At 36.9% G+C, this 25,157-nt stretch overlaps 1 protein-coding gene across 1 annotated transcript in view; it reads left to right on the top strand.

Annotated features, from left to right (window-relative positions):
* LOC134531630 (WD repeat-containing protein 81) overlaps positions 1 to 25,157 on the top strand; it is a 203,950-nt gene that overhangs the window by 144,719 nt on the left and 34,074 nt on the right. Inside the window, exons 21-23 of the mRNA XM_063367388.1 lie at positions 8,308 to 8,420; positions 9,229 to 9,436; positions 23,037 to 23,324. Coding sequence (XP_063223458.1) covers positions 8,308 to 8,420; positions 9,229 to 9,436; positions 23,037 to 23,324 — 609 coding nt within the window. The remainder of the gene's footprint in view (positions 1 to 8,307; positions 8,421 to 9,228; positions 9,437 to 23,036; positions 23,325 to 25,157) is intronic.

The following is a 25,157-nucleotide window of genomic DNA, read 5'->3' as shown; positions in this document are numbered from 1 at the left end:
GACCATTTTGTTCCTATTTTTGTTTTATTTTGTATTATCTTTTATTTTATGTTTTATAACTGTCTACATGTGTTGTGCCCACCGCTAAAGCCCTAGGCTGTTGGTGGGCATTTTATAAACTAAAATAAATAAAAAACTAGTTTCAGTGTTAGCCTGATACTGAAAAACATCTGATTTTGACAGAGGTTCCGATATTTAATATTTTTCTGATCTGATACCTGAAAACTGATATTTTAAATTTTTTTTTACTATTTATTTACTAAGTGCACTAGGAAAACTAGTGCCATCAAATTTCTTCTTAATAATGTGTTTGAACATGTATAAATGTTGTTACTAGTCTATTTTTAACATTTTCATGTTTCCATTTAAATTTGTCACTTTGAAAATTTTAGTAAAGGTCTTCACTTTTGAATTTTTGCACTTTTGTTTTCTCTTTTGTATACATGTGGAGAATGCTGACCAGCTAAAATCGCTGCAACAAATCTGTAAATACAGTTTATTTTCTGTAGTTTGATAGGTATAGATAAAAAATCAAAATACTTAATACATGTCTCCAACATCACCTCTCACAATCTTTGATCAAGTGTTAAAACTTTGGTAAATATCATGGCTGTTTATTTTAGTGCAATTAGATATTTTCTGTGTGTGTGCATGGATCTCTGACTTTGAGTAAATGTAGCCTTTTTCTATGATGGTAATGAGGAAAGGAAAACATAAAACATAAACCAGCCAGAGTTTGTGTGGGTACCTTTTGTGAGAGTGTGTGACAATATCTTGATCACTCCTCCCACCATTATAAATGTATTTTAAATGGCAGTATACCAGTATGTTGTCCAACACATCTATTATGTTAGGGATTTATGATTAAACTGTGCCACAAAAATATGGTTCTGGCTGACTGAACTTACATGCTAGTTTTTATAGAAAGAACTGACAAGAAAGTGTAGCTTTGAGCTTTTTCTCTCTTGGGAAAGGGTCTGGGGATAAATATAAATTACAATAGTCAAAGGAGGGGAAAGAGGTATAAAAACTCATAGCCTTAGTGTGCTGTGGCCTCTAAGAAGCTTCCCCTCCAACATTTTTTCTTTTTAACCCTCCTTTGACTTTTTGAAGTGAAACTTCTTTGCTACGTGGGCTACAATTTTTGAGCGTTAGGAAAATTCCGATTGCATGAGGGGAATAGTTAGGTGCTTGGTGGGGGAACCGGTAGAGAAGATGGCAGGCGAGAGGTAGAAATAACGCAGCATACTTCCACACTTTCATACTTCCACACTTGCATACTTCCACACTTGCACACTTCCACACCTGCATACTTCCACACTTGCATACTTCCACACTTGCATACTTCCACACTTGCATACTTCCACACTTGCATACTTACACACTTGCATACTTACACACTTGCATACTTACACACTTGCATACCTCCACACTTGCATACTTCCACACTTGCATACTTCCACACCTGCATACTTCCACACCTGCATACTTCCACACCTGCATACTTCCACACTTGCATACTTCCACTCTTGCATACTTCCACTCTTGCATACTTCCACACCTGCATACTTCCACATTTACATACTTCCACACTTACATACTTCCACACTTGCATACTTTCACACCTGCATACTTTCACACCTGCATACTTTCACACCTGCATACTTCCACATTTACATACTTCCACACTTGCACATTTGCATACTTTTGCACATACACCTTTGTAATTGCATACTTGCATGCTTGCATACTTTTATCTTGCATACTTGCATAATTATATACTTGTTTGCACACTTATACACTTGCACACTTACATACTTGTACACTTACATCCTTGCATACTTGCATACTTTATACTTGCATACTTATACACACACATACTTTCACACTTGCATACTTGCACAATAGCATAATTTAGTGCTCGCATACTGGCATATTATTTTTGATCTCAGACTTCAGTCAAAGAGAATTATGTTTCCTACACCTAATAATGTGAGAAGAAAAGGTTTAACTTGTGATTCACGTGGACTCCATGCACACACAGGGCTCATACTTAAACCCTAAAGTCCCTAAAAGTCCCTAAAACAAAATAAAGTCCCTAAAAGTTCATTTATTCAAAATGTCAGTTTCTCAAATAATCAACCAATGGTAATGGCAAGTTTCAACTGTTTGTCCTGGGCATGACATTAAACTACCTCTCCAGGGCTTTTTTCTTCTTGTTGCATTTAATTTTGGGCCTGGAGTCTTTCCTTTTTGAATTGTATAGTGTATTTTTTTTGTTTTGCAGTTTCTTGTTTCTCTCTGAAGCTGTCAATTGGCTAAGGTACCTTGTCTGTGTTAAAAATATTTTGTTAGGTGACAAATTTTCTTTGTGTTTCGGGTGCAGTTACTATATGAAAAATTATGGTGATTGGTTCAACTAAATTAAAATGGGGAAGTGCCGTGCAAATAAAGATTGGTTGTCACAGAAAGATTCAGTTGGACATAAAATCGAGACATGGGCCAAAACTATAAGTGATACTGAAGTGTTGTGTTGTGTTGTTTCTGACTGTAAAATAAATATTTCCAAAGGTTTTGAAAAGATCAGCCAACACGTAGCCTCAATAAAACATTCAAAAGATTGTGAAATGAAACTTGGACCCTTTCATTAAAAACTAACATTGCAATGTCATAGAGAGTGTTCAAGTACTTCAGCATCAGGACAAGGTCACGGAGTATGTTCAAGTGCTTCAACATCAGGACAAGGTCACGGAGTATGTTCAAGTGCTTCAACATCAGGACTTGGTTCATTAGAGAAGGCAGCACGAATCAGTGAAGAATATCATGATACAGGCAAGTCTACAGTTAGAATGCTGAAGTTGATATGTGAGAAGGATGCTTCCATTTCTGCAGAACTCATCCTGGCAATGAAATGTGTTATTGTGCATTACTCTTACACATCATCCTCCAATTTTAAAGAAATATTCAAAGCTATGTTTCCTCAATTAGATCTTACCAACTTTACTTTTTCTGCTGCTAAAGTTGCATACCTTGTATCAGATGCACTTGGGCCCTATTTTTGGAATAAATTTGCTGAAGATGTAAGAAATTAATATTTCAGCCTATGCTTTGATGAGACAACTAATGATGGTGGACATAAAGAAATGCAAATTAGAATTCGATTTTGGTCTACAAGTCTGGCAAAGTGGAAGACAGACACCTGAAGACACTTTTTGTTGGAAGTGCAACTGCAGAGGATTTGAAGAAGAAAATAAGTGACTCGCTTGAAGATAGCTGTTTATCTCCAGCTAAACTTGTGAGACTGGGCAGTGATGGGCCAAATGTGAACAAAAAGGTTTTTAGGTTGCTTAGTGACGAAGTTGCAGAGTTGAGAGGGCGTGGTCTTGTGCAAATAGGAACTTGTAACCTTCACCATATTCACAATGCATTTGCAAAAGGGCTTGATGAATATGGGGACTCAGTGTCTGAACTTTACAATTTTTTCCATGATTTCTCTGCTAGATTTGAAGATTTTCAGAATATCCAGCATGATCTTCATTTCAGTCCAAAGTTTTTATCAACCATGTTTCCTCAAGGTGGTTGACACTAGGACTAGCAGCTTAGCGACTCCTTGAGCAGTGGCATGCCATAACAAAATACTTTCTAGAATTTGTACCATTGAAGAAGCCATCACTGATGAAGAGCCCGTCCTACAAAATAATTTCTTCATGCCTGAAAAATCCTTTGATTTAAGCTGAAATCCTCTTCGTCATTTCAAGTGCTAAGATGTTCTCTGAGTACTCTTTGATTTTCCAAAAAGAAACTCCCTCGATTCATGTGCTGTACAGGCACTTAGAGGAACTTTTAACCAAAATTAGTAATAGAGTTTTTAAACCTGATACAAATCATGACTTTACATTTGGTAGCATTTCTCTGAGAAGTCCTCAGAACATTTACATAAGTGAAGAAGTCAAGAATGAGCTTAAAAAAGTTAAAGAAGTGGAAGCCCTCATCTTCAAGTCGAAAGTTGAAAAACACTTCATTGTTTCAGGGAAATACCTTCAGGAGAAGTGTAACATAAGAATAAACTCAATCCTTCGTGACTTGACTTTTCTGGATCCGAAAACTTGTTAAGCTACAAGTAGTGCAGCAAAACTTCTGAAAGTGGCAAAAATTATGCCCTTTGATGTTTGTACAGACTGCCTGATTGATGAGTGGAACATGATTAAAACAGAAATGTTTACAGGAATCGGCCAAGACCTTGAAACATTTTGGAAAGAAGTTTTTGAGGTAAAGAATATAATGAATGACTCAAAATACACGGAAGTTACAAATGTTGTAAAAGCATGTCTCTCATTACCACATGGTAATAGTGATGTTGAAAGAGGCTTCTCAACATCTCGAAATGTGATTACAGAACAGACAGCTGCTATGAAAGAAAGATCTTTGAATGCACAGTTGAATGTTATAGATGCCTTGAAATTTTATGGTAATAAGCCAGCTTGGGTTCCAAACACAAAAGATCTAATAGCCTATGGCAGATGTGCAAGAAGCAAATACCATCAGTACTTAGAGGAAACCAAACTAAGAGCAAAAAAACTCCTTGAAGAAAGAGAGAAGGAGAGAAAAATTTCTGAAGAAACCTCCAGGATAGAAAATCAACAACAGAAGAATACTGTTGATGATATGCAAAACAATTTGGTTGTGAAAAGAAAAGATGAAATTGAAAAAAAGAATGCAGCTGACAAACTCATTCAGCAAACTGCACCGTGTGTAGAATCTGCACTCAAAAGAAAAAGCCTTGAAGAGTTACATGTAGCTCATGGATTATTAGAAGGATATAAAGTTTTAAAACTTGAAGAGGACAAAGCTAACAAAGAAACATACTTGCATGCGAAGACATTGGGGAATAAATCTTCATCTGTTATAACTTAATTTTTTTTGAGAGATCCACCAAAAAAAAAAAAAAGGAATAAAACTGTAAATGAACTGTTTTATCAATGTGAATTTATTGTTATCTATGTAACTTAACAGTACACTGTGTTCTTGATTGGTCTTATTTCAATAATCTGTGTATTAGATTTTAAAAAGTTATATGTTTTGACTGCTGTAAGTACTTTTCGTACGTGAATTTTTCACTGTGTATAAAAATTTTAAATGTGCATTTTATACTTTTCCACTAAAAATTAAATTTAGCTATACCTCATCCAGGGTCAAATCAAAAACTAGTCAGCAAATTTGAATAAAATTAAAATGATACTAACATGTGATATTAATTAAAATAAGTCAACATTTTGATTTGATTTTAACCGGCTTATTGGTAGAGGTTTCTCTTAAAACAAACGTAATTCTTTTAAATGACTTTTTTTAACTTACACTGTGGGTAAAATGTATGTATGTAAAATCCCTAACCACTTAATAGCTCTGTATAGATGAAACGTTTAAAAAAAGCTGTTGAATAACATTTTGGTTTAACTTTAAGTATCATAAAAACTTTTTTTTTTTTTTTTTCATTGGTAGCACACATTTTTCTTGTTCCTAGTTCAGTCCCTTTTTTCAGGGTGAAAGGTCTCTTTTTTTAGTGTGAAAGGTCCCTAAAGTTGACTCAAAGAAGCAGTATGAGGTCTGCACACATTCCTTTTATTTGAAGTGCCTGACTAGGATGGATCCTTAAAGGGCGGAGAGGAGGGTGTGGGACCGACCCCCTCCCCTTGCTTAGTACTGAAGTAGGACAGAAGGCAGACATCAGTCATTGCTTACACGCCAATAAACTTGAGACCAGGCACATAATCACTTCACTTATAATCTATTCAAACAGCTGTAAAGTTTTTACCAATATATAATTTTTTTATAGATAAGTGATATTAGAATAAATACTGATAACTGATAATGGTTATCAGTCATCAGGCCATTGCTACTTAGTCATGCATGTTATAATAATAAAAAAAAAATCCTATCCTTCAAATTTTTACAAGTAAATACTGTGCTTGAATTGTATTGATTACTGATTGTGCCAACAATCTTGGCATTATCATACAGTTTAAATGAATCTTTTCTTTTTAAGTACAAGTATTCACTGACTTATGAAACACTTGTGTATAGTAGTCGTGTTGAGGTAGTGGTAGCTTGTTATTATGTTATATATGGTTGTGTATGCAGCCTGCCACTCGGTGATATATTCCGCTGTAGTATGGAGGCTGCGTTGCACAAAACAATCGTGGTAATATTGTGTATACAATTGTTTGTGTTGTGGTATTGTGTATACTGCTGTTTATGATGTATTGGCAGTGTACTGGATTCTGATCCAGCAGTCAATCCACTTCAGCCATGTTAAACACAACAAAAACAACACACACTTGCCTATAGCAAGTGACGAAACATTAAGAGTGAAACTGGGATGCTTATCTACAATGATCAAAATACTGATGTTTTTGAGTAGAGTTTTATATGGTTCCAGAATTATACGTTTTCCAACATAAATAAATACCAAGCTATCAGAATAGCTTGCAAAACCTATGACTGACGAAACACTAACAATGGATATTAGACAGCTAACAGTGTAAACTAGGCTCGCTCAGGCTGTAAACAAAACCCTATAAGTTCAGTCATTCAATAAAACAAGGATAAGTAGTCAGACAAATTAAAATTAAAAACTGGATGTTAAGTCGGAGACACTCGCAAGAAGAGTTTGTATCATCACAAAACTATAGACTTCATTTTACAATAGTTTTCCAGGGTTCAAGTTTTTGATATAAATTTTTCCAGTTAGCAGTAACCCAGAGGTAGACACAAAATCTATTCAAAGGACCTTGGGCCAAACTGACTTATACTCAACAGTGTTGGCGAATAGCTTGTTTACAGAATGTCAATTAGACACAGATCATCATTAGGGAAAATTAGATGTTTGCATTTCTATTGTTTATGACCTTCAATGGCGTAACAAGGAATTGTTACCTGTGGTGAGCCGTGGTGGAAACAGCTGCCAGCATAGGGAACACAAGTAGGACGGCAAGTGTAGCAACTTACTTAAGGCTATTGATGCATTGCACTCACACACACGCACAGTCCTATAACGCAGTCCAGCCTATCCTGTATTGAATGTTTGGCTATAAGATGCTGCACGTCCCTAGGCCTACAACAAAGTCAGTTAGTATTTTAAAATTTTTAAGTTCACAAAGTCATAATTGGCGCCTAAATATACTGCTGAGTGTCGCAGGTTCGGTCCGTGGAGGCATGAGGAACTCCCCAAAGAAACGGGATCTGGCTTTTATATACCGGCGCCGGAGTACCGATGCCTTACTGGGATTGGTCCAGATTTGGTGCCTAAGCGCATAACGTAACAATCGCTTTAACCAACAATCCAAAATAAAAGTTACATATTGTTGTATATACCACAACACACGTAGTAATTACTGACGTATTATAAAAAGTTTAGTAAAAAGGGAACTTAATAATTAATATAAAAACACTTCCCACTGCTTCCTGATTACAGGTGTGTAACCCCACTTCCGATTATTTAAAAATTGGTTCATGGAGTACTGTGTCCGTAGGATGCTCTTAAAATGTAAACAATGAAACAATGGTGCATAGTTCATGGCAGACATGTGCACGGGAGCCGACAGTTCTTAATGTTCTTTGTTTTTAAAGTTTATATTTATTATATTTGACTTCATTTGGGCCGCAGATCAGCGCACACTCAACTTGAAACTCATTTGTTCCAAAAGTTGGTTTAACCGGCGCACCAATGCCACTTTTGGCACCTGATACTTTAGTCAAAAATCAGCAAGCATGTGCACGTGTACTAACTGCATGCAGTGGTCCTGGTTATCTTACCAGCGCGTATGTGCACGTGTGTTAACTGCTGCAGTGGTCCTGGTTATCTTACCAGCGCGTATGTGCACGTGTGCTAACTGCTGCAGTGGTCCTGGTTATCTTATCAGCGTGCATGTGTACATGTGCTAACTGCTGCAGTGGTCCTTGTTATCTTACCAGCGAGCATGTGTGTGTGCTAACTGCATGCAGTGGCCTCCTGTTATCTTATCTCGTGCTGTGCACTAGATTACATTCATGCAGTTATTACTAGACACTGTAACTTTTTGTAGGGAAAGTTTACTGATTGTTATCCTCTAATTGTGTTTATCTTAAAAACTTTAAATACTGGAAATGTGTGAAAATTGTGTTTTTTGTACTTATAAATTTAATCAATTGTTATACAATTACACATTCTGGGATTTGTGTCTGTGTTGTTCTTGAATCAGCTGCAGAAGTATTTGTTAAAAATCAAAGTAGGACAAAGTGTAGACCAGTGATGGTGTATTTATCTTGCAGCGGTCCGATATACCATCAGTACAGCTGCAACCAGCAAGCAGCAGACCAACGTCAGCGTCTGCGCCTGGCGATGTCATGTCACTTATCAGCAGGAAAATGGAAAACACTAAAAGGTTGATGCTAAAGTCATAATGCCTTTCCTTTTTTATTTACCACACATTGTCTTAAAGGATGTATGTTACAGTGATTCAATAAGATAAAGTCAAACCGGGTCAAACTGGTTTCTAAAAAGATACAACCAAGCTTTTATAAATATTTAGACTCCTTTTTGGGGATGTTGCCAGGGGAAGTTTCATGGTCTGGCCCCTTCTTTGCAAGGTAAAGATGAATTTAAAAAAAATCAAAATAGGTAGTATAAATTTTAAAAGAGCACATACATTTTAAAGTTACTTTATGATTCTGATTAGTTTATAAGATGATGCACTAAACTTCTATCTCCTGCTGTCTTTAAATGAGAAAATCATTATTAAATATGGGTAACCTAAGTATTGAGCCCAGTAATTTTACTACATATTACAAAAAATGAAGTATGTTTTATACTCTATGACATGTCACTCAAAAATATTTGAAGCATGTACAAATGTGTCGGAAGTAGTGGAAGGGATGAATCACACAGTTTGTAAACTGAATGTTGTTATGGCATGTTCACCACATTTATGTACCAAAGTAATACTGCTAACAAAATTATTTATATAACTAGCTGACATACAATTTTATGTAAGTTCAAAATTTTTTTACAGTAAGACATTTGCTTCGATTTCACCTTTATTTTGAAATTGTAAACTAAAATTTGAGAGGTTTGAAACTCTTCTAATGGGAAACAAATACGTATTGTAATGAGAGTGCATTAGTGCAGCAGTGTCCAAATGCTGCACACGTCCATGTGCGGTCGATCTCGACAGCAATTGTGTGTCTTCCCAGGCACTTGCGAGGCAACTGGCTGGCGTACTGGGAGCACGAGATCGGCAGAGCAGAGAAAGACACGCGCTTCAACTTCAAGCAGATAAAGCTGCAGACGTTCTCAGGCCACGCCAACAGCGTGCGTGCCCTGCACGTCCTGGACAACGAGAACAGCTTCATCAGTGGCAGCCGTGACAAGACGGTGAAGCTGTGGTCCTTGCGCAGCCAGGTTGGTGCTGACTGCGGCTCTACTCCACACTAGTATCTCCATGTGCATGTGGTGGAACCTTTGCAACTGTTCAAATACTGGTTTCCTCATCACCCCAACTAGCATGAGTAATATGGAGCTGGAATGCTAGAATTGATTGATGTGTGTGGCATTGCAACAGTGACGAATTCTTGTATTCAGGGCATTTTTTTATGACATTATTAACCTAAAATTTGTATCCAGTCACATCTGCCTGGCTATCAATATAACCTGACCTATTACAGTTTGAAATACACTTACAAAATATTTGGCACTGCAGACAGTAGATAAAAACTTAAGAATTTTGTGTTTATATTCCAAACCAAAAAAAAAAAAGATTTGTTGTTGACGGAAGAGAGTTAAAAACGTTTTGAAATTTATTCTTCTTAAAATATATTTGCATAAAGAAATTCTTTCACAGAAATACAGCAAACAAACTTTGTTACTGGAACCAAAGTTTAACGTTCCTCATCACAAAAAATTTTTTTTGTTATTTTTATAAAGAAAATAAGTCAAAGATCCATGGTTACATCAAACATGATTATGACCAAGGAAAACCAGTTCATGGGGAGATTGCTGCGTGGGCTGCTCCAGGGTCACACTTGACAAATCCTGATGCCCGTGGGTGAAATCTGTAGCTAACGAAGAGGAAAGAGGTTAATGGCAGCCTGGCCCAGACCAGTAGGGGTGAAGTTGTCCATCACTACATTCATGTAATTATAGGCGAGTCCCGTATGACTTGACTTTTCAGACTGCAACTGACCAACAAACTGGCATGGCTGCCTTCACTCTGCTTGAGAAAGAGAGGAAATGCTCATTTGACCTGAATCATAAACAAGCTCTTTAGTCTTTGCATTCAAGGCTTCTCAGCCAGTTATACAACTATTTTCATTACTTAAAGGTTTTTCATAATTTTACAGGCCAGGGACTTCACCAGATTCATGTTGCATTCCAATTGGTTTCAAAAAATATCTCGTGGGAACAGGTCTTATTTCACCCTTTCAGGTACGTGAAAAAACAACTATCGTACTGTCTCACTCTATTTATCAGAAAACTTAAATATTGTTCTAGAAACAAATGACCATACAAAATTACTTAAATGCTATGAAATACAGTAAAATAAATTTGTGAACAATACAGTAATACCCTCATTCCTAGTGATGAAAAGGGGGGGGGGGGGGGGGTGGAACGTTTAGCTCTTATGCTTTCCGTGGTACTGGTACCGACATTATATTTATGCTTCTCAGTACCAGCTAATTTACTGAGAACCGGCGGAACCGAGAACTAAGAACCGGGACCAACCCATCACTACTTCAGAGAAATTAAAGTAAATAAACACATAAAAATGATTAAAAATACCAATAAATGTAAATTGACGAAGCCTAGTACTATAAAAAAAAATCAATAAATCATTCTAACCTTTAACACATTCTGCAAATACGACCAGCATACTTTTACTTTACGTTAAAGAAACTAACCAAGTCACAAGAAGCTCTCTTTTCATCCTTATATCTTAAAGGTGGCATATTCTAAGTCATGTAGTATCTTTGAAAAATTGAGATGTTGAGATGCAATTAGTGAAAGTTAAGAAAGACAACACATTATATTAGCGAAGGTTAAAGCTCTGTTGTGTGCTTCCAATATTAATAGTCACAGGTGTAATTCAGTTAATGTATTACATAGTTCGTATTGCACATACATAGATCACTAGAAAAATCAAGTGAAATACCTTAAGTAATAAAGTTTTGGAGTGTTCAGTATATAAAAATTTTTTTGAAGTATGAAAAATGCTGTGTTAAAAAAACATGAAGTACATATGCCAAATTACATGTGGTAGTATTTTGATTGGATGCGCACACAAGGACAGCACGCGGATATCCAGTTTAACATGCAGTACCAGCCTGAGTGCCGCCATGTTCTGCATTGTTTGCAATTTAATTTGTGGTGAGGTTAAGACTTTTATATGATATTCTAACTTGTAAATTATTATAATAATATTTATTGGCTAATGTTTCTACATTACAAAGCGTATCATCTCATATAATTAAGTTTAGCCAGTTGCATCATTAGAGTTCAAGTAAATAATTTGTTGTTTCTTAAACCAGTTTTATCATGGTTTAATAACATTAACTGATGCACCATTATGTTTTGAGCACCAAATAAAGTTAATGTGAACTTTGGAATTAACAGAATGGCACTTCATAAAACTGACAACGTAGGTATCCAGTTAAATATTAGAGAATTGTTTGCCAATATTGTGATCTTGTTATGATGTTACAATACATGCAAGACATTTTTTATTTTGTACTAATAATTGTTTATTTTTTGTTATATATTTATTATTCACTATTTTTCATTTATTATTTATTTTCTATTCAAGATTTAACTTTTTATTTAATTTCATTCAAATAATAGTTTATATATTTCTTTATTATATGCTTACTAACAGTATGGAAAAATTCAACATAAATACATATAAATACAGGTGACACAAGTACATTTACAGTTAGTTATCACGACAGCAACTAGATGGTTAATTACATGAACATAACAGATCAATAAAAAAAGGAAAACAACACAACAGGAAAAAAAATAGAAGTCTGGAATACTGATTATAATTGATGAAACACAAAGAAATAATTATATAACTACGAGGGTAATGAATTGTAAATAGATTTGAAAAATGTTATCGGATTGTCCCGAAAATAGATTTATTTATTAAATTTGGCAGCACACAACTTTTTCATTCATGTTTCATTAATAAAAAAATACAAATGTTTGTCGTGGTTATTTAAATTGGTAAACAGCCTATAACTAATGTTATTTTTGTGCTAAGTACAAAGCATAGCCTGTAATCAACTGTTAAGTTGAGTGACTCTAGAGCAGTATTTACAAGAAGTATTTGCCTTTTCTTTTAGAATAGTAACAAGTACAGACAAAAAGTACATATAATAATTTTCTACGGTCAACAAGTGGAATAAGTTTAGTTTTGGGAATTTCTTATGATTTATGATTTTTAATACAGTAAAACCTTTTTGTTGCGACCCCATTTATTGCGACCACCTCTCTATTACAACCCGATTTCGAGGAACCGTGAAAAAATTGCCGAAAATCTGAAGAAAATCGGACAGAAAATAAGTTTCTTGTGGTGAGTAGCGTGTTACTGCGTTTCTCTTGCCGAGTGCTGACTTGTTTTAACTGCCGCAGCGATGTTTATTTTGACAGCTCAAGCAATTATCTTTTCCCGTGGGTTGATAGAAAAAGGTCGCTTCACCCAGCATAACAAAAAAAAAAAAGCCACTTATTCCCCACGCAGGAAACACATAGGCTGCCGCCTGTCTCCCCCGCATTTATCTTTCTTTTCACATTCCACGTCTCGCCTCTCGCGGGAGCAATAACGCAGCGACCACGCATTGGGCCGTTTTATGCATTGTTTGGTGACAGCAGCTTGATTTTATTTGGTACAGTAGTATCCCGCCGATGCGACCCCCCTCTGATGCGTCCATTCCGTTTATACGACCGTTTTTTGAGATACATGAAAAATTTGAGCAGAGAAAGTCGAAAATTTGAGTAAAATCGGCTGAAAAACAAGTCTGTTACACTTTGTTTGGCGCTGTGTGTTCACGTTTATCTTGGCGAGAGCTGGACTGTCAATGCGGCAGTGTCTAGCCAAGCTCGGCGCGTCCACTATCGCACGAAAAGCCGTCTCAGCTGTCATGTTATCTTACCCGCCCCCACGAAAAGCCGCTGTGGTAGCTTCTGCGAGAGCGTAAAAAACTCGTCCGGCCAGCATCCTCCTCCCCTCCCACACCGCGTGTGACAAAAGACAGGTTGTATAGTCCATTCTCGGTAAAATAAATATTTTTATGGGCTTATACGACTGTCCTTCGCCGTTAATAAATACTTTATAAGTTTAAGTTATTATGATACAATTTGTTTATTAGTCACACAGCAGTTTCTGCTGAAAAATCACTAATACCTCGAATTTTATTGAATAGAAAAATTTAGCATGGCCGTAAATATATTTATTCTACTGCATAGTTACTTTTCCATCTGCATTCCAATGTGTTTTTTTTTCTTCTTTTTTTTACGCTGCGAAGGGACGTGGGAAAGATAATTGCTTGCTGTCAAAATAAACATCGCTGACGACAAGAGCGGTAGCGCATCCTGTCGGTCTGTCGCTGTGATTATCTACTCCAAAAACATGTCACAGCATTTCAGGATAGCATTTTTCTTATATTGTTTGTTTATAGCTGAATGTTTTCTACCTGATCCACACAAGTTCCTTCGCCACGTTTTGAACGAAAATAACCACCAGCCGGCTAGCATAGCCGAACTCGCGTGACGCAAATTCCTTTAGCGCGTGAGTATTTTATGATTTTGGATATATTTGGAGGGGGGGGGGGGGGGGGAAATTGGCCCGAATTCTCTATTGCGACCATTCTGTTATTAAGTCCGTTTTTCCGGAAACCGTGAGGGGTCGCATCAGCGAGATTCTACATTCATTTTCATAGGACCCTTGCTATTAAAATACATTTATATTTAAGTTTGAAAGCTTGTAAATTCCTTGCCAGAGATGACTAAACTCGAACTTGGTGTGAAAAGTGACATATTTTTACATACTTTCATTTGGGCGTGTTTTAGTGGGGAGGGAGGGGTCCGAAAATATTTACAACGGTCTTACCCCTCCCTCATAATAGCCCAATTTTACGGGAGAAGGGAGGGTGAAAAGAGCATTTTCTCACTGAAGGTTTTTCAAAGGGCAGTGAAGAAGTTGGGGTGTTATAAGGGAGGACACTAGATGGTTTGTGTGTCTGGGAGGGATGAGCTAGCCTTGAAGAATGTTACCGAGAGGAGGGAGGGGTGAGCTTATGCGTCATGAAGTCGCTACCGCCAGCCAGCCGGGCGAGCTTAGTGTGCGCCCACTCGCGTTGCAGAACCTACCGCTGCCATATTTTTAAAGGAAATGTACCATTATTTTTTTGTTATTCTTACATGAACATTATTGTAAGTATTAAAGCCGACACAAAAATACGCTTTGTGTTAAAATTAACAGATTTTAATGATCTTTCATTTCATTTAGTTTTTTTTCTTTTTTTTTCTTTCTGATTTTCACATTTTGGTCAAAATGTCCAATTTTTTGACGGTTCCCGAGAATGTATTCGTAAAATCACTGCTTCGTTAAATCGGGGGTTCTAGTGTATTTAACTACGGCAAGCAGAAAACTAACCAGTAAAAATAAACTGTCTTTTGACATGTTTTCTTTAGAGGTGGCCTGTAGGGCGACGGACTTGTCATGAAGGTTGAAGTGGGTTTAAAGCGAAGCCGTCTAGCATTGTGAGTGACAGCATCCTGCCATTGTACGGCTGGTTTCTTAGCAAGTAGCGGTTTTTGAAGGGTGGGGGGGGAGGGGGGGTTTTAAATGAATTGAAAATTTCGGAAAACATCTATTACGACCCCCCCTCTATTACGACCCTATTCCTGGGAACCGTGAGGGGTCGTTTCAGAGAGGTTTGACTGTATTTTATTTATAATGTTTTCTAGTTCATCACTGTCAGATTTGATGAGTTACAGATTACGGATAAGTATTTTAATTTATTTCTATTTAAAGAAAAATGTATAGTTACAATACAAGAGCCCATGTCCAAAACCATGTCTCATCATTTTATGGCCAAAACCACATAACATTTTTAGATAGGATGTTCCTGAACTCGACTGGGTGGGTAGCAATGGTCAAAAAGTCACAGCTTTGTGGGGGTCCATTTCTTCTATGTCAAAAAAAATATACAAATGGTGCTATCACAATACTGCTTATTTTAAAAATGTACTTAGATTTTGTCATTTTATTACTATTTCTCCCCCCTTCCCCCAGACATTTGGCACATAGCATTTGAACTGAGCACATTCTCAAAAATGTCACGATTTTACCCATCTGTGTTGTAGCTACCCAATTCAGTTCTTTATTTAAATCTTTTGAATAACTAATTGGATTACCAAAACACTGTTTTCAGGCATTTTCGATATCACCTATAATCCCAAAAAACGAAAAGAACATCCCAAAGTCATCCGGCGAATGCCTCGGTGCTTGTTATGCTCCTTTGTTGAGAACTGTTATTTACTTGTTATGCTGTTGTCCTTCGATTTGCAACAGCGCATTCAGCAGCAGGCTTTTTTGACCGCGGAGGTGGTAGTGCATGGAGTGGGTGTCTGTTCTGAAGTTGAAGTTACTGGTTAGCAATTTTTTAATGATATTTTGTTTTTAATATTAAAAAGTTGTCTGATCAGAAAGGTGTTGCAAAAAATTTGTCTGATATCAATTTTTTTTTACATCTGGATAACTTATTTTATCATGTCCAATAGTTTTCAGACGTAATGTTTTGTTAGAAGTAAAATTTTATAACATTTTGAAAATGGTCTCAAAATAGTAGGTGCTCAGATTTTCTTCTGAAAAATGATTTTATTTTTTTGCATTAATTGACCCAAGTATACTAGTAAAACATATTGTCAGACAGTTTGCTATGATTTTTTTCTTCATTTTTTTTTCAAATGGATCCATGGGTTCGCACTACACTACTGGCATCTTAGATCTATCATTCAACTACATTCCAAATTTTCAGATGTATTGCTTTGATAAAGTTCAGTAAAATTTGTTAACAATTTTGAAAATGCAGTCAGGTCAGATGCTGTATGAAAAATTTCTGAAATCAGTATTTTTTTGTTTAGGGTAATCGAATGAATCAATTTTATACAGTTTTGGCCAAATTGCTAAAAATCAAAAATTTTGGTGGTGGGCTCTCGTACAATCAGTGTGTAAGTGGATGCTTCACTGGAGGCTCAATGATATGCGACGTCACTGCATTGCCGAATACCACAAAATAAATCTCAGGGGGGCATAGAATAGAGTTCATCACCGTTCAGTTTTGTAGTGAAAGTAAATAATGTGTGGTTAGTGCCGAGTTACATTGGGTAAATTTTGTTAATGAAAACAACCTATCAAAAGTGATAACTTTGCTAAACTAGTGCCAAATATGTTCCCAGACAATGACATAGGAAAAATCATTGTGGTCGCTCAAAAATAGGTATTATTATTCAACAGGCTTGTAAGGGAGAATAGATTGTGAACACAACGTGAACTTCTCTCTTTATTCTTTAAATGTATACGTAATATCAGTTTGAAGACAAATGATTATCTTGATAAGATATTTCACCAATCAACCAGTATAATCATGCTTCTATAAGGTGTTATTCAGAAAAGTAGCCTGATTCATGCTTCCCTGTTCTTTCGTCATTCCGATTGTACATTCCTAGCAGAGAACAAAATATCCTCAACTGAACAAGTAGATTTTTCAACAATATAAGGAAGTTTTATGAAACTGAGACCAGAGAGCTATATCGCGTTCTGCCACTACATGATCATGTTCTTCAAAACATAGATGTTTTTGACCCAGCCAAGAAAGAGTGTAGAGAATGGGTGAAAGTGGAAAATCTTACCAAAGCTTTCCCGAATGTAATTTATGATGATGAACATGATTCCTTGAATGCTGAATATTTTGCAAATTCACTGAAGGATTTATCTTTATTGATATTTTCTGGCACAAAGTGTCCAAGTGTGAGAGAAATGGCAAACCACATTTTCCAACACTCCGCAAGTTGGCAAAAGCATTATATAGCTAATTGAAACTCATCAAAATAGCACATCAGTCGTCTTTGCAGTCACCACTGGTATATGCATTGATGCAGGTACCTGTTAGGAATCAAAAGGGTGAATTCAAGCCCACTCTTCAGATGAGGAAGAAAGCAAGAAATTATAAAAAGTTAATTGAGTTTTTTAGTAAAATACAGTATTTATTGTAACTAAGTATTATTCCAAGATAGCTACAACTGTTGTCATGTGAACACGTAAACATACAAGCCAGCTTCATGACCGCAAACAATTGATTGGTTAGAAAAAACTTTATAGACTTATGTTATGTTTCAAGAGTTTGTTTTAAAAATGTAAATTATAAAAATGTCTTTGCTATTCTAATGGGCTATTTTTAGTTTACCAGTTTTATAGTAACTAAGGTGAATACATTTTTGGTAAGCTTCCTGGTTCAAATTTCTGTTTATAATTATTCTATTTTTATCACATGGATTTTTCAGGATTCCAGTTTAAGTTTATAGGATTTTTGACAAGATTTATACTTTGTTTACAGGATTTTCCAGGATTTTTTATGTGATGAGTCCAGGATTTAAGTTAGAAACAGTGGCAGCCCTGTGCCTTTATAAGGGTTTTCTATTCATTGTTATTACTTTCTATAGTAATGTTTAAAAAAATTTTTTAGTGTCATCCTATCTTGTTTTTTTCTAGCTGTATTTTTTCAATCATTGAAAATAAACATAAACGAGGCAGATACCTAATGAGCTGTTAACTTGCAGTTTTGAAAAAATCGTACATTAACATTTTTTTTTCATACATCCCATTTAATATTGTACTGTCATCATGGTTTTGTATCAAATTTATGTGCATTCATTAATTTCACCTATGGTAAAATGTAATCTCGCAAGCAGGTGGATGCTATATATCTTGACTTAAGTAAAGCATCTGTTACTTGAAGTCATTCTTAAATTGTAGATAAATTAACTAGTTTTGGTTTGAATGCCTGTTTCACTAATTGGGTTCGTAGCTATTTAAATGAAAGATCTTTTCCTGTACAAATGGGGATTACTTTATCATAATGCCTCTAAGTGAACTCTTACCCATTTTAGTTGTAATTTTCATAAATGACATTGTTAACGTACTTATTCATCATACCAGAGCTCTCTGCTTTCGCTAATGATCTATATAAAAAAAAAATTACAACTGTATACCATTAGAACTCGAGTGATTGCATGTTGATGCAAGAAAATATAAATCATCTATCTAAATGGTGCCAAACTAATGAACTAATGGAATAAAACTAAATGTAACTAAGATTAAAAAATTAAAATCATAATGTATCCTCGAAATATATATACAGAAAATTTTAACTATGTAATCAACAACATGTTATAGAGAAAGTACAGTGTATGCATTATTTCTGTATTTTTTTTTTAGATTCAAAACTTTACTTGCAATACCATGTTGATAATATAATTGCAAGTGAAAACAAAATACTAGGGCTTATAAAATATTTTAGGTACTTATTTGGCTACCTCTCCTGACACTGAGCTTAGTCTATTTTTCTTTAGTAAGATCTAGATAAGAGTATGGCTGAGTCATCTGTAACTCAATAACTAGTACTGATTCAAATAGACTTGAAAATGCAAGAAAAGAAGTGGTTACGCATACATTGCAGTTTAGAAGTGAAATGATTTTGTGATAAATTGTTTTACAAATGTGTGTCACAGCTCAGAAAATTAAACAAAATTGGTCTTGGAGTTTCTGTTTTCAAACACAGAACATCCGAGTTATTTAGAACAACGTACGGAACAATGACTTGTCCAAACATTTCACTGATAATTACGTATAATGATTGCTTAAAAGATTATTTTACTGTAGTTAAGAAACTACTTTATGTATATTTTTTATTAATTGTATATAATTAGTTAGAATTAATTTTAGTGATGGTTCGAATCCCATTTTTCTCGAATCCGAATCTCGAATCCGAATCCCAAACAGTACCTCGAATCCACCCCTCGAATCCGAATCCAGTTCTCAAGGGTTAATTATAAAATAATTTATAAGTTAAGAGAAAAAATTAAACATTATGCAGAATTATTTAACCCTTTAAATTTTTATTTAAAAAAACAAGTATTTGACACGGTCTGGATCAAGACGATTCTGTTTTTGGTCACATATGTTTCCTGCAGTGCTGAACAAACGTTCAGAGAACACTGTCGCAGGTGGTGAACACAAATATTTTTTGGACAGTTTATGTAGCCTGGGTGAACACGCAGACTGAGTTTTCCAGTATTCGAGAATGTTTATTTCTGGGTTAACTGTAGGATCACGTAAGAATCTGGTCACTTCATCTATGTAGAATCCGACTTGGTGGATTTAAGGCATTCAGGCATTATCTGTGATTACAGTGATTCATGTATCCACGGAAATCGGAAAACAAAATTCAACATCCGACGGAACAATATTATGTAGTTACCAACTTGACATTTGTTTAAAGTCCCAAATGAAGGTAAATGCATTCCTGAAATATTTAATGGAAACTAAAAGGCGCCATCTTGGCTTCAATGGTTTTAGGTCATAAGAAATATTGTTGTGCGTCTTTTAAAATTAAGCCTCACTAAAGCATAATGATTAATATGCCCAAAGTTAAAAGTGGCGGGGTGTTTTCTCTAGTTTGCCCATTAAAATTTTTTATATTAATATTAGTTATTTTTTATGTTGCTCAAAATGATTGGCTAACAAATTCATTGGTTGGCCATCATGGAATTCTCAGATAATACATATTTTAACATTGGTAGTCTACACAAACCAAACTTGGTCCTAAAAAAATTCATAAATAGAATGTATCAGAATATTTAAAACTGAATTGCTATTAAAATAATAATTGTGTAATGTATTAATTTTTGTCATTAAATATTTCATTGTTATTACTACATGTGCGACCGTAAATGTGATGAAAGTCGGCATTATTGTTGTATTACTAAGTAACAGATTTCTCGGGTAAAGTTATTTAAAAAAAAAACAAGATTCATATTTAGTCTAGATCCTAAATGTGCTTTATTTTATTTTTTAGCATATTCTGAGAATACATATGTGATTTATGCCTTATTTAATGCCAATGTAGCGACAATGCATCCATGTTCATGAATATAAAGTAAGTTTCCCAAATCAGTACATGCTTCATAATTTTTTTTTATATAATAACGAATATAAAGTACAATACAGTAGAACCTTGTTAATCCGTGATGCGCTAATTCGGGAATCGGATAATCCGGGACGATTTAAAAGAGAAGAAAAAAAGAGAAGTAAAAATTGTCAGCGCTTAAAATTAACGTCACGCCGGCCGGCGGCCTGCAAACACTACAAGCCATCACGTGGGCCGCCAAACTCTGCAACGCTGTTTGTACTGACCCTTTGTGTCGCCCCCCTTTCAGCTGTCACATTTGTCACTCTTTAAACTTGAGGGGGATGTCCTGACGTCTGCTTCCCGTCTCCCTTTGTTTGTTTCCACCCGCCAACGCACGGCAGGCGCCTGGCGAGTGACGTGTCTGGCTGGCATTCGGCTGTACGATGGGGAGGGGGGGAGGTGCAAGGTCAGCACGATCTTATCTTTCTCTCTTCGGCTGTTGTAAATGACCCTGAACTAATGGCTAGACATTTTTAAGCCGAGAAACTAATTCGAAGACTGCCGGCCCTTACCGTGAACGTCCTTAACCCAGCTGCACGCCGGTGTCTGAGAAGCTTGACAAGACCTTCCGGGCTTTTAATCGCTAGTCCGTGAAATTCGGTAATCCGTGATTATCTCGGTCCTGACCATCACGTATTAACGAGGTTCTACTGTACCTCAATAGGATGTGTTCCAAGGAAAACGTAAACAGGCCAAGTAAATTGTAAGCATTTAAGTTTTTAAAGTACTACATTTACATCAATGTTTTTCCTCGAATCCCGAATCTTTTCCCTCGAATTTCGAATCTTTCGAATACTAGAGATTCGGTGGGATTCGAGGATTCAGGGATTCGACCGGCCCATCCCTAATTAATTTTAAAATAATGAAATTTTTCTGTTTCTTTTGTTTTGGTTATTATTGTGTCTTTGTCATGTGTATGTCATCTTATTTTATGTTTGTTTTGTTCAATGTTCATAAATGTGATTGTATGATGACTATGTATTGTTACGATTTATGATGTGGGGAGAAATGGGCTCATAGGGGAAAGCCCAATAAAATTTTATTACAGATTTATTGATTACTTATATTTACATCACTAATAATTAATACATAATCTTACTTAAAAATACTAAATCAGCATTTTCTTGCACTTAAAAATATTTATTCTCAAGTTACTCAATGACAGTCAAGTTCCACAGTTCACACTCCTCACTGGAGCTAGACTCAACAGTGGCTCAACCCTTACCTCGCACCTGTCCACACACACAGTCTCACGCCACTCAGTCCACTCTCGATCCCGTCGCTCCGTGTCTTGTCACTCTCGAGGGGATATCTCATTCTCTTCCGATGTAGCACTTCCCCTCGCACGTAGAACTCTCAGAACTCCGGAACTGTCACGGGACTCACTCAGAATCTGCTCAGAACTGTTGCGGAACTTTCGCCACACTCGGTTGCCAAATTCACAGCAGAAATCCGTCGCGGGACTCTGTTGCTAAACTCTCGCCGCACCCGCGGCACTCACGGAACTCACTGTGACGGGACTCGTCCATCTCGTCGCAAGCGCAGCACTCATGCGGCATTCACCGTCTCGGAACTCCAACACCAAAAACTATCGTGGAGGCCGGCGTTGCTGCTTAAGTAGTCTGTGGCGCCCTTCTCGAACTGACAAGAACAGCTGTGATGAGTCGCGTCATCCCGGGCGGACACGACGCCCATAGCATTGAGGATAGCGCCACTCTCTCACGTCACTTCACGCGGCGGCCCGCGGAATTACCAAGGCCGCTCAGCGATCGAAAACTCCGAACCTGGCATCGCTGTCTGGTCTCTCGCGTTCTTAACATTTATTTGGTAAGTGCCTGCTTATTTAAGGCTATGACTTTTAGCAGACACTCAAATGATAAATAAAATAATATTTATTATTATTGTTATCATTTTAGTCTTAGTCTTATGTACTGAGGGTGGTGACCATGGGCGTAGATCGCAGGGCAGGGGGACCCGAGTCCCCCTCCCCCCCCCCCAGAATCAAAAAACCCCTCCCTGAGGGGGCCCACTTGCTCTTGTAAAATAAAAACTGTGGAATGGGAATTATAAACGTTATCTTCCATGCCCGAAGGATAACGTTTATAATTCCCATTTCACAGTTATGACTGTGCAAGCGCTCATGGTGGGGAGACAACACTAAAACATTGGACTTGCATTTGGGAGGGCTCTGGTTTACTTTTAAGATTATTTATCATAATTTTGGTTTTTTGTATTTTATGAAATAACTCACTGGGATGGTTCTATGCTATCATTGGCAGTGACCAGTATTTTTCTAGATTTCCCTGGCAATTATAATGTTGTCCATCTCAAATAACCCCACTATCCATGACACACAAAACCAAATTAAATATAAAATATAATTTTATTAATATATTTTATAACTGTGTATATGGACTCAATGTTTTTATTTTGAACTCCGGCCCTAAGAGGGAGAGGAGGGGCTTGCAGGTTCTCTTTTTGTCAACACAACATAGAATCAATTAAGAATAGCAGGACAATATGACGGCCACAGAAAATGGAAACAAAAAACTAGTCTCACATCTGTCTCATTTCAGAATATAATGTTCTGTTCTCAGATGTTGGCTTCAAAATGAATACACTACTTGTTTCTTCTGTGTGTGTCAACTGCCGCATTGAATGAAGTGAATAAAGGTTTCAATGGAATGTTTCCAATGCAAAGCAGCCGGAGGGGCACCGGAGAGGTGACGTGAGCGGCACGCGTCTGCCGGCAGGGCGACGGCAGCGCGGTGTCGCACTGCCAGTGGACGTACGCGGGCCACCGCCGGGCCGTGGTGGGGCTGGCCTGGCTGGAGTCCGTGCGACTGGTGGCCTCCTGCGACTACGGGGTGCACCTGTGGGACCCCTTCCTGGGCTCGGCAGTGGGCGTGCTGGAGTCGCTGCAGGTGAACGTACTGCGCGCCATGCCGGCCCCCAGCACAGCCTTCCTGGCCGCCACCACGGACGCCGTGGCGCTGCGGCTGGTCGACGCTCGCACCTGCTCCTTCGTGAGCGAACTGAGGGTCAGTACTCCCTCGCACCTACCCAGGCTGACTGAACCATCGCCGCCGCCCGTTGCTTCTCTTGTATTGTACTGGTGCTAGCTGACAGATTGTTGACAATGATGGAAATTTACCCCTGTTCCCGGTAGACGGAATACGGGATACGTTTCCCTTTTAATTTGGTGTTAAAATTTTTTTAGAATCTGATATTTATCGTGTATTACAAATTGAATAACCAGCTTCTATATGCATAACCTTAACAGGCTTGAACTGGTGTAGCTCTAGTTTGCTTTCCTTGCAAGTGACATTTGTGCCAAGAGAGTTCCAAGATGTATTGGGCAGCGAACTGTAGCAGTGCTGTGATTGAAATGACAAAAGGTGGAAAAAGGGCAGCTGTCAAGGTGTGAGAAAGGAATTTCTGCCACAACAGTGGTGATCGCCATTGGTGAGATGTTATTTATTGCTTGGCTCTGAATAAAACTCTCTTGACCTATAAATCACTGAGTCAAAAGGTCCATGTCAGAATATTTACCTCAGAATGTTTCACTCATTATGAAAGAGCAGCGTTTTATTTCCTTTCAGAGGCTTGAAGTCTTGTAAACTTAAATATAAAGGGAAGTGGAATACAAGTTGTGAGTGGGGGGAGCGAAGGAACGGTTCTTTGTCCTTACATCAGCTAGACATGACGTCACTGCAGCGTCACGATGTTGCCTGCTGACCAGATAACTTGCTTGGCTCGCCCGCAGTCGGCTAGCGTTCACGAGGTGGGCAGCTAATGATGCAATGTATCATTTTGTTGCACAATAGGATTATGATTACGGCCGCTTACAAATCAACAGAATGTTTAGTGAATTTTTAGAAAAATATTTATTTATAGAAATATGCCTTTTAACCAAGACAAGTATTTAAAAACATTAATTTTGTGCATCAATTTTTTCTGAGACCACCTAATACCTGTTCTGATTACCTTTGTGTCGACCAAGAGCTGAATATTGATTGTTATCTGGTACCAAACATCAGTATCTGAATAGTCCTAATTACAGTAAAACCTTTTTAAGATTTTTTTCAAGGGACTGGATGTTAAAACCTTTACAGGGAAAACTTCTTAAAAGGGAAATACATTTGCTTCATAAAAACATATTTTACTCAAATGACATACTGCTTAACTCAAAATTACACTTGGCAATTATCGTCGCCACACTGGTGGTCAAGTGCTTCGGAGTAAGTTGGCATGGAAGTGGAATCACCTTCATCGCTGTCACCATCGCCAGTCTCATCCTCAGCTAAATCCTTGTGTTGTGCACATAAATCTTTGATGATTTGTGGCTCACATGGTAGAACCGCATCATCAACTGAGACATAATATTCAAAAGTACATGAAAAATTTAGTTGCTCTTGTAGAGTTTTCTAATTTGCACTGTATGTAGAAGCACATGCAGTTAGTTCACTGTCCTCACAAGCTTCTTCAGGGAAAATATCATTAACTTGTTGATAGTGATGGGTCAATTCCTGTTTTTTCCCGGTTCTTGGATCGGTACCGGTTGTTAAAAATTGGTTATCGGTTATCGGTCCTCGGTTATGACTTAAAAAATAAAATAAAAATTATTCACACATTATTTATGAGGGGTTTAAAGTAAAAAACTATTTATTGTTTTGGCTACAAAAAAAAGCACTAAAAAGCCTCTATCCAGACTTACAAGACTTACATCTTTAACAATTTACTGTTTGTAACACTGAAAATAATAATTTGTTTGTATTGTTCTGTCCTTAATGTTTTTATTGTATGCTTACAAAGAAATGCATTGGCATAATGTTTCAGTATTTAAAGAGGCTATCAAAACAAATTAAAAGGTT

The sequence above is a fragment of the Bacillus rossius genome, chromosome 5 (assembly GCF_032445375.1).
Source record: "Bacillus rossius redtenbacheri isolate Brsri chromosome 5, Brsri_v3, whole genome shotgun sequence".
In the NCBI taxonomy this organism is placed as follows: domain Eukaryota; kingdom Metazoa; phylum Arthropoda; class Insecta; order Phasmatodea; family Bacillidae; genus Bacillus; species Bacillus rossius.
This window is presented reverse-complemented; position numbering and strand designations above follow the sequence as displayed.